Below are 11,410 nucleotides of genomic sequence, written 5' to 3'. Positions count from 1 at the left end.
GCCAAATATGGCGAAGACCCTTGAGGTGTTTGGGTATTTGTCCAAGATTTGCAGATTTTCTTCAAAACACACATTTTGCTACAAATCCCATCCAAAACGTACACAAATTGTTACACCTGAGATTCCATTCCAATTGGCTATGACTGCCTTTCTGCGGGTTCTGTCTGGGTAGGCAACCTGGCCTGGTGGAGACCTGCACACTTTTCTAGTTCACCTGTGTGCTATCCACACGGCATTAGGGGCATTACTTCCTGTCGATTGGATCCCTTGATACCTGATCAAATCGACAGGAAGTGATGCCCATAATGCCCTAGGAAACTTGTGGATAAGTCCCCTCCAACGCAGACTGATAGCTTAGCCCCTGTTACCCTCGGACATTTAAACAAATTCTCATTCTGCAAAATAAATTTGGTGCTGATCGGACCAGCAGTTTGCGAGATGAGCCCCAGAACCACAGGAGTTTTAAGTGTTTGAGCTGCACTGGTGAATGTGAACCATCTAGTCGACAGAGAAGGACCTGTAGAACATGATTACTGTATGTGTCTGATATTTTCATCATTAGCTCCCAGGCCAGAGCCATTGAAGAGAGAAAGAGTTATCACGTCATCACCGGCCAATTATTTTACAGTAATGGCTGATCATGTGTAAACAAAGAATATTCATATTATATTCAAACACTTATTGACAAAACTAACTGACAGTTGATTCATAATGTGTTTAGGTTTAAGATAAGAAGAACAAGAGGAATGCAAAAGTAACACTTGCCATCGGGCCACCAAGAGTTCCAAACGTTGAATCCTCATAATGGGTGTTGTGATGAAGCATGCGCGATACGTGAACCATGTGGCCTGTACTGTAGTGTATCTGACCCCTCATTGACACAGCTCTATATCTCAGACACAATGCTCTGTTCAAAGGAGGGGGGTCAGGGACGACCGCAGCAGGCCTACCGGCCACCTATACCGACCAGGATGTTGTCCGGAGTAGCCTCCCTATACGAGTACATAAGACCGGACTACGCTAATTGCCGGGCGAGGACAACCACAACACAAACATAGAGCCTAACCTAACCATCCAGGCCCGATGGTGGACCACCCGCTAGCCGGCGACTGCCCCTACGACCCGGGTTAACCACGCGGTACTGCCCACAGCCGCCATCGCGGGGACTGGAACTTGTTGGGAACCCACCTCCAGGAGTCTAAAACAACGTCCCTTCTAGGCATACAGGCTATACTCTACTGTACGTTGCATGCTGTCTGTCTCCCATGACGATATACTGTACACGTTTTAAGCACGGAATGTTGCTGTGTGTAGCATTACGTTACATCACTATTGTTTATTTTCCCATTAGTTTACACAATTTCCCGAACACTGAAACAGTAAACCGTGTGTGTGTGTGTGTGTGTGTGTGTGTGTGTGTGTGTGTGTGTGTGTGTGTGTGTGTGTGTGTGTGTGTGTGTGTGTGTGTGTGTGTGTGTGTGTGTGTGTGTGTGTGTGTGTGTGAGAGTGTGGGTGCATGTGACTGGGAAGGTGTGTCTATCAGCTGTTGTTCTAAACAATGCTAAAGAATTTGAGAACTGCTTCCCTGTTCCTTAACACACTCTCTCTCTCTCTTTCTCTCTCTCTCTCTCTCTCTCTCTCTCTCTCTCTCTCTCTCTCTCTCTCTCTCTCTCTCTCTCTCTCTCTGACACACACACACAAACACACACACGGTAGCTATGCTGTCAGGGGAAGGCCCGGCTCTTCCCCAGCTACTACACCACATCTTACAGGCGGAAATTACCTTTGTCCTGTTTTCATCATCACATTTGTTATTTTTAGAAAGCAAAACTTTCCTAACTGGTATTTGCATTCCACTAATTTAAGCAGTAGGACTGTAGTCCTGCACAGTCCCATGTCAGTGAGTTTTTTTTTTCATTCATTCTTCAGTTCAGTTCAAGTTCTAAAACGATTTAATCTCATGCCGAGTCTTTGGTCTTCTCTAGGCTTTAGGTTCCCATCCCCCTCCTTCCTCCTTTAGGAGTCAGGTAACCCTGGAGCAGTTATTCACACACCTCATAACATCACACACACACACACACACACACACACACACACACACACACACACACACACACACACACACACACACACACACCGAATCGCCCATCTGTCACTCAATTCATGGTCCTCTTTTTGTGGAATAGATGATTGTCATTGATAACATTTTTGGCCTCTCTCTCTCTCTCTCTCTCTCTCTCTCTCTCTCTCTCTCTCTCTCTCTCACTCTCTCTCTACCATGGATTGCATGGTCTCTATTATAGCACACACAAAAAAAAACTTGTTCTCAGGATGCTATTTGTCTGAAATGTAACCCGATCCTTTTGAATAAAATGATAGAGACGGCTGGTTTTGTTAAAAAATGTGAGAATATCTTAACCTGAGATGCATTTTCTTCAAGTTGACATTGATCTTGATACTTTTGCTACCGCTCTTGTCGCATCCTGCATCTTATGCAAGCCAGCAGAGTGTGTGTGTGTGTGTGTGTGTGTGTGTGTGTGTGTGTGTGTGTGTGTGTGTGTGTGTGTGTGTGTGTGTGTGTGTGTGTGTGTGTGTGTGTGTGTGTGTGTGTGTGTGTGTGTGTGTGTGTGTGTGTGTGTGTGTGTGTGTGCACGCACGCACACCCCACTGAGCATTTTTCGGGCTATTAGACATCTAAAATACGTCTTAAGGGCTAGGCTAAAACCGGGTTATAACTGGTCTAACAGTGAAAGTTTTTTCAACGTCTATTCTTAGCCTAGACGTTGATTGGCTGTTTTTTAAGCGTCTATATATAGACGTTTATATTATAGTCGTTGAAATGACGTCTATATATATAGACGTCTATATATATAGACGCTTAAACAACAATGTCTAGGCTAAGCATCTATGTATAGATGCTTAAATAACAGCTAATCAACGTTTAGGCTAAGCCTAGACCTTGAAAAAACGTTCACTGTTAGACCAGACTGAGGTCTAAAAGCCGATTATGGCTCACTATTCTCTATTATTCTCTCTATCTAGATCTGCAAAAAAAGTGCAGAAGAAAGAAAATGTGTTCAAATCTTTGTATGTATATATGTTTTAAAGCGAACTTTTTAACTCGGATCTGTGCTTCTGGGGGGTCCTTGGAACAACATATTTTGAGATGGGGGTCCGCGGCCAAATACATATCATTTTGGGGGTCCTTGACATGGAAAAGTTGGAGCACCGCACCACTGATATAGCAACATATTGTTAGGATTTTTGAAAAAATGTTTAGATATGTATTTTGAACTGATTTTAGCTGTTCATAAACGATTTTCTTATGTTCAATATGAGCGGGTGGTACAAATACATGGACCACCGGCCCATTTGGTTCCATCTGTAATAAAAATAAATACGGGGTTGTGGTATAAAAAATAGTTACAGCCAAGGAAGTCCCTTACTCAGGCTGCATCTTACAATAAACTTAGCTGCTATGGCACTAAAATGTATGTCAAAGGTCAAGGACACTAGATGTGCCGCCATCTGTATTGTAATTCGTTGCAGTTACCTCTCTGTCAGGAGAGGACATCAATCTCACAGGTTGTAGCTTTGAATTGAGAATATAATGGACATCTTTGTCACAAGAGCAGAACTTTTATTCAAATCATTGTTTATTTTGGTACATAAAATCAATAAATAAATAATACATAACCAATCACAATGATAATGTACCACTGTGTAATTAATTAAATAAATATAACAATAAATACAGTTAACAGAAATATATCAAGCTAGCCAGCATTTGAAAATAAATAACACATTAAGAAATAGTGTACCTGTAGTTTACTTTTTAAGTATTTTCCCCTGCTCTTTCCCTGAAGTAACATACTTTTACTTGGAGTTTTGCCCCAGTATAAGGGATCCTTTTCAACAGCTGAAGGTACTTCCATGGACATGTGTGGGTCTCTGTGTGCTAGCATGAAGTTAGATACTTAACCACCTAAACCCTCTATATACTTGGTAAACTAATACTTAGTTGACTGGAGTCGGCTCTGTACTTGGTTGTCTCTTTTTTTTTCCTGTACACCAAATTTCTTAACCCGAAAATAGCCGATCTACAAGCTTGCTGTGCGTTCCCATTGTGTCATGTTTTAAGCTTGTAGATCTGCTATTTTTGATAAATGTTCCCCCCAGAATAGGGATGCTAGCATTCAAGTGGTTAAGCCCTATTTCACACTCTGTCGTAAAAAATATTTCAGAATTATTCAAAATGTCTGCTGTGAAAACGTTACAGTACTTGAGTCAAGTATTTTCAAATGGCCTTCATTTGGACTGTACGTACATTTGTATGTAAATATTTATTTATTAAACAAAATAATTTATAAAAATACTGACTGACTTGACCTGACTTGGCATCATTAAATCAATGAGTATTCATAAATAAGACTATATTAATAAATAGTACAAAGTTGTAAACTGCACACCTTTTTTTTTGTATCCTTACTAACCAACAACAAAATGAATATGATGTTAATAAGTAAGACAATGTTAGTGAATCAAAGCTCATTTGAGTTTCAGTGTTTTGGTCCTCAAGGCCTGCCGTCTGCGGCGTCTCTGCTGTTGTTGAACCAAATGGCTGGCCTGTTGATACAGCCAGGGAAACTCACGTAGTGCCTTGTTCTGGATCTGTGTGTCGTTAGTCTGAAAGAGAGACAGAGACGGTTACTGTCTGTCTGCCTGTCTGTCAGTGTGTCTGTCTGTCAGTGGTGGAAAAAGTACTTTTTTTTTTTACTTAAGTAAAAGTATCAATACTGCAATGTAGAAACACTGTTAGGGCACGGTCACACCGCACTTTTATTTTACCTATGGTGCGGAATCGGCCAATGCTTGCATTCATGGTCTTGCGCATATTTCACTCGAATCCACGCATTTACATTGACAAAGCATTGGCAGATTCCGTCCCAGAGGTAAAATAAAAGTGCGGTGTGACCGTGCCCTTACAAGTAAAAGTCCGGAATTCAAAATGTACTTGAGGAAAAGTACAAAAGTATCAAAATTATCAAAATGTACTGAAAGTTTCAAATGCATAAAAATATTTTGAAAATAGCAGATGTACAAGCTCACAATGCGTCGCGAGCTCAACTATTTTCAAATTGCCGAAATGTATATAGGGCTGAAGAGGTTTTGTAATATTAATCAAAATCTACAAAGTAACTAGTAACTCAAGTTTTCAAATGATTGTGGTGGATGGAGTAAAAGTACAATATTAGCCACTGAGATGTAGTGGAGTAGAAGTAAAAGTACTGAAAATTGGAAATACTCCAGTAAGTAAAAATACCTAAACATTTTACTTAAGTATAGTACTTGAGTAAATGTACTTAGTTACTTAGTGTGTGTACCTGTATGTTCTGTAGACTCAGTAGCTGTTCATTTAAGTCGGTGGGGTATTTATGCTCCAGCAGATCTTCGACCTCCCCCAGCACGTAACGCAGTCCCTCGGCTGATTCTCCTCCTTCCTGGCCCGAGCCGCCTCCACTCTGGCCTCCGGTACTCTGGGCCAACATCTGACCAATCAGCTTCTCGTAAACCTTCAAAACTCCTCCCATTAGGACCTTTTTCTCACCAATCTGAGAGAGAGAGAGAGAGAGAAATTGTAAATATAAGTGTGTGTGTGTGTGTGTGTGTGTGTGTGTGTGTGTGTGTGTGTGTGTGTGCGTGTGCGTGCGCGTGCGCGTGCGCGTGCGTGTATAGTACCTCTCTATCTGTGTCTTTTAGGAGGTCCACAGAGAACACAGGAGTTCCAGACATTCTCATTTTGTTTGAAACCTTCTGCAAAGGAAACAAACACAAAAATGACAGTTAGGTTAGAGTTTAATGTTAAAGGTTAGAATTAGAGTTGATTAAGGTCAGTATTAATGTTATGCATGTACAGTAGAAGTGATGGTTTTGGTTTGGGTTAAAGTCACGTTAAAGCAGCACTATGTAACTTTCCTCTTCTACCCCGGATTTAAACCGTTGAATTGAATCTTGACCATCAGATCAAAATTCGTGTCAGATCCTGTGTCTCTAGGTTAGATGTGACCTACAGTATGACACGATCTAAATGTCTCAATAGAAGAGCAGGGAGGCAAAATACAAGTTATATTGTATTAACCATACTCTACCATACAGATTGGACAACATTTAATTGTATTCATTAAAAGAAAAGTTAAGGTTAAGGTTTCTCATAAAATTGATATTCCAGAAATATTCAATAATTGACTCGGTACAGTGAAATTACCAGTAACATCACAAAAGCCAGTATGGCATTGTAGTTATTTAGTTAGTTTGTAAGTTAGTTTGTTAGTTAGTTAGATAGTTAGTTAGTTACTTAGTTAGTTAAATATATATATTTATTCCAGACTGGATACGTGGATCTGGATTTCAAATATTATCAACACGAATAGGATTTATTTGTATTCTGACCCATTAAGACCCATTAAGACATGTAGATCTGCTATTTTTGAAATCTTTTAATATACATTTTTTTAAACATTTGTAAAATATTTTGTTCCAGGAACCCCCAGAAGCAAAGATTTGAGTCACAAATGTTTGCTTAAAAAATTAAGATTTGCAAAACTTTTCACAATTAAAAAGAAATAGCAGATCTACAAGCTCATAGCGCGGCATTCGGTGCCGTGCTATGAGCTTGTAGATCTGCTATTTTTGAATAGCCAAAGAAATCTAAAATGACACGGATGCGTTCTTAATGGGTCTTAATGGGTTAAAATAAATGCTATACCATATTGGCAGAATCTGCTTTGTTTGCAGTCGTTTTTGTGCTAAAGAGTGTGAGGTAGTGTAAGTCAACGGGTTCTGTATAAAAAATATCGATTGTTTATCAATTATCAAGTTCTAATCGATCTACTGAAGATATCTCGCCGATATCTCGATATTTGGAGTTTCATCATGGCAAGATAACTACACAACCCAAACCTCTATCAAAGCTGTCATGTGTGTACTGTGTGTGTGTGTGTGTGTGTGTGTGTGTGTGTGTGTGTACGTACGTACGTACGTGTGTGTGTGTGTGTGTGTGTGTGTGTGTGTGTGTGTGTGTGTGTGTGTGTGTGCGCCGAACAGAAAGAGAGTGACATAATCGAGAGGGGAAAAAAAGAGAAATGAAACAGAAATGAGAGAGGGGGTGGGGGTGGGGGTGGGGGGGGGGAGATCCAGAACCCAGAGGTAGACTCTAATCTGTGATGTCATCTTGAATAGACAGACAGCATTGCTACTACGACTACCACTGTTGATACCACTAAAGCTAATGGTATACTATACTATACTAGCAATAGTTATTAAAAATAACGGGTATAGGCCCTCAGATACAGTATATCCATCATACAGTAGTTCATGAAGTCAGTGTCTGCAGGAATAATGTGTTCAACTTATCACACAGTGCAATACTGTTGTTAAAGTAGTAGCAGTAGTAGTGTTGGCAGAGACACTATAATATCAAGATGACAGACACTCTCACTTTAGAATGGCAAAACTTGAAATTCTAACAACTGCAGCACCGACAAGACAGAGCTGCAAGCTAAACTGTCCAGTCGGTGCACCATGACATTGTTTTCATTGACTGGTAGATAGTGCATGCATACAACATCACTGAGTGGTTAAAAAGTGTCCTTTGGAATGATACAGTTTATGTCTTTGGTTAGTGGTTAGAGAGACTTTCATAGTAATAGTAATAGTAGCAGTATAAGTAGGGATATTAATAGTGGAAGTATTGTAGCAATAGTACTATCAATAGTAATCGTAGTAGAAGATGAAGTAGTAATAGTCACAATAGTAGTTGTAATAGTTGTAGTAGCAGTAGTAGTAAATTGATATAAATTCATAATACTTACATATTGTGAAAAGAGGCTTTTCAGAGTTTTGTTCATCTTGTGTTGTGTTTCGTGGCCCATGCTGACCGACAGGCACAAACACACACACACCACCCGCATCACAACCCAATACGTCGCTGCCATCACAATACTCCGTGCTGTAGTGTATCTGTCACAGGCTCAAATCCCCAGGCTCTGGTGTTTGCTTTAAGTCCAGTTAGAGTCGACTCTGTCTGTATTGTCTTTTAACTGTTCCTAAAGGAAGCTCTTTGCTCTGTCTGACAGAACAGCTGCTGCTTATATACTGTAGAGAGAGAGCGAAACACAGAGAGAGAGATAGGTGTGAAAATTGTGGTTGTTGAGTTTCCTTTAAATCATCAAAGTTCACAGAACTGATGAGGGGTCCCACAAACACACACCCACACGCCCACACGCTATAACACGCACACGCACTTCAACTAGTATACTTTCATTCACTCATTTAGCTGGAATAGTTACTTTCACCGTTAATCATCACAACTTTACACACTTTAGAGAGAGTTGTGATGTCATTTGATGATGATGCCACTTTTACCAACCAGAAACTTCCACAAGAGAAATTCCCTGCATGGTTTCTAGTTCACTGCCATCCTGCTGTAGATGGACAGACAGGGAGACGGGCAGTTTTCATTTTTCTACAATCCTATGAATCTAATGATTATTCAGTATTTGCAATACTTATTGTAATCTTCTATCACTGTCATTTTGCCAATACAAGTATACTATCATGCCAATTACACGCACCCTGAATTAAATTGAATTATTGAATTGACAAGCAGACTTTTTTGTTTGTTTAGTTTTTGTCGTCATTAACCCATTAAGGCCTGAGGTTCCGCTTCTACAAAATGTCTTCTAACAGTTTTCTGAAAAAACGTATGTTTCTATATCAGTGGTCCTCAAACTTTTTCATGTCAAGGACCCACAAAGTTATATGTATTTGGCCGCGGACCCCCCTGTTGTTCCAGGGACACCCCCCCCCCCCAGAAGCAAAGATTTGAGTTACAAATGTTTGCTTTAAAAAATATATATATATATTCAAAGATTTGCACATATTTTCAAGATCTTTCTAAAATAGCAGAGCTTTTATATCTGCAATTTTTGAATAGCCAAAGTATATAATAATGGTTTAAGTGGTTACACAGATGCGTTCCCGGTTTTAATGGGTTAAGATTGACCGTTTACTGTCTCTGTTATACTTCTATTGTTCGTGTAACTTTGACGGGGATTGGGCGTAGTGGCTAGAGAGACCATCTGAAGGTCACCAGTTTGTCCCACGTTTCTCCCAGTCCATGTGTCAAAGTGTCCCCCAGCCAAGACATTTACTGTAACCCCAAACATAAAATATAATTCTACTGTTGTGCACAGAGTCAGTGGTGGAAAAAGTACTCTAATCTTTTACTTAAGTAAAAGTATCAATACTGCAATGTAGAAATACTCTGTTACAAGTAAATGTCAGAGAAATCTTTTGAAAATAGCAGATCTACAAGCTCACAATGCGTCGCATCACGACGCATTGTGAGCTTGTAGATCGGCTATTTTCAAATGGCTGAAATGTACGTAGGGCTGAAGTGGGTAATGTATGTTTTGTAATAATCAAAATCCACAAAGTAACTAGTAACTAAAGTTTTCAAATAATCGTAGTCGAGTAAAAGTACAATATTTGGATCTGAGATGTAGGCGAGTAGAAGTAAAAGTATTGAGGATTGGAAATAATTACTCAAGTAAAGTGCAAATACCTCAAAATTGTACTTAAGTGCAGTACTTAAGTAAAGGTACTTGGTTACTTTCCACCACTGCATAATATACTACATAATGTTGTTCACAGAGTATACAGTACCAGAGTATACCAGATAATTATACTGTTGTGTTCAAAGAGGGGCGGCATTGACTCAGGGGGTAGAGCGGCCCTCTTGAAATCGGAATGTTCCCAGTTGGACCCCCAGCTCCTCCGCTGTTCGCGATGGACCACGTTGGTTCCCTTCGGACCACAACCCATTCAATAAATGTTCACTAATATAGTGTCCAGTCAAATTTACAAAAGAGCAGTGGTTCTCAAAGTGGGGTCCTCGAGGGGGTCTCCAGCTAAATGATTGTCCAAATGGACCCTACTACAGGTCTGTAACTCCGCGAGTGCCGCGTTATGAGCTTGTAGATCTGCTATTTTTTTTTAATCGTGAAAATGTGTGCAAATAATTAAATATATATATTTTTTTAAGCGAAAATTTGTCAAATATTTAGTTCCATTGACCTCCAAAAGCATAGATTTTATGTAAAAATGTTGTTTCAAAGAATATATGTATTCAAAGATTTGCAGAAATGTTAGATCTGCTATTTTTGAATAGCAAAAATGATTAACAGTTTAATTTCACTATTATTTCATCAACTATAAGTTATACCAATGAGAGAGTGACTATTCAGATCATAGGTTTCACTTTCTCCACTGGTATCTCTATATCTATATCTACAGTTTAGACCGTTGAATAATTCTGTACTAAATCTATAATGTAACGACAAAAATATCCTCTTATGGGGATCCAGAAAGTATTTTCATGAAAATGCGTGAGAACAACTACATTAGGAGACATGTTAAAGTAGACAAGTGAAGGTCAGTGAATGATGTCTGGATGAATTAATCTCAACCGAAGTGATTTGTTATTAGCAGTGGTGTAAAGTAACTAAGTACATTTACTCAAGTACTGTGCACATTTTGAGGTACTTTTACTTTACTGGAGTATTTACAATTTTGAATACTTTTACTTCTACTCCACTACATCTCAGAGGCAAATATTGTACTTTTACTCCACTACAATTAGTTGAAAACTTAAGTTACTAGTTACTTTGTAGATTTTGATTATTATTACAAAACATACATTAACCATATATATACTATACTATACTATATATACTTCTGCTATTTGAAAATAGCAGATCTGCAAGTGCGACGCGTTGTGAGCTTGTAGATCTGCTATTTTCAAAATATGTTAATACATTATATATTATGATACCTTGTGAAAAGGGACATTTTGTACAATGAGCACTTTTACTTTAGTTACTTTAAGCATATTTTGATGCCAATACTTTGGTACTTTTACTCTTTGATTACCAGACTTTTACTTGTAACAACAACTACATGCAGTATTGATACTTTTACTTAAGTAAAAAATGTGAGTACTTGTTCCACCACTGGTTAATAGACCTCTTGGATTTTTGTACAGAGAATTCTTCATGGATCAGCACAGGGTCCTCTGGACGTAAAGGGTGCTGGGGTACAGGGCCCGGGGGCGATATCACCATTATTTCAAACTTTTCCTCCATCACGATTAACGTCCTTTTTTTTCTTATACTGAATATATCAGTTCTAAAAGGTCGTCTATTTTTGTACACCACCATTGACTTTTCTATTAATCTACGATCATTGTATGTTATTGGTTCTAAATATCAGGGGATTTTTTTAAAGATAATCTTTGGGGTATTTTTCTGCCTTCATTGATAGGAACAGTAGATTGACAGGAAATGGGGAG

At 39.1% G+C, this 11,410-nt stretch overlaps 1 protein-coding gene across 1 annotated transcript; it reads right to left on the bottom strand.

Moving 5' to 3' along the window:
* Positions 1-4,307: 4,307 nt before the first annotated feature.
* Positions 4,308-8,010, bottom strand: ifng1 (interferon gamma 1). Its single transcript, XM_080420840.1, has 4 exons — positions 7,872-8,010; positions 5,740-5,814; positions 5,385-5,612; positions 4,308-4,686 (listed from the first exon to the last, which is right to left on the bottom strand). The coding sequence occupies exons 1-4, from the start codon at positions 7,992-7,994 to the stop codon at positions 4,549-4,551; spliced, it is 564 nt and encodes a 187-aa protein (XP_080276966.1). The 5' UTR covers positions 7,995-8,010; the 3' UTR covers positions 4,308-4,548.
* Positions 8,011-11,410: the final 3,400 nt, after the last annotated feature.

The sequence above is a fragment of the Gymnoscopelus braueri genome (assembly GCF_963280865.1).
Source record: "Gymnoscopelus braueri genome assembly, chromosome: 23".
In the NCBI taxonomy this organism is placed as follows: Eukaryota; Metazoa; Chordata; class Actinopteri; order Myctophiformes; family Myctophidae; genus Gymnoscopelus; species Gymnoscopelus braueri.
The sequence above is the reverse complement of the archived record's forward strand: the minus strand, read 5'-3'. Positions and strand labels throughout refer to the sequence as shown.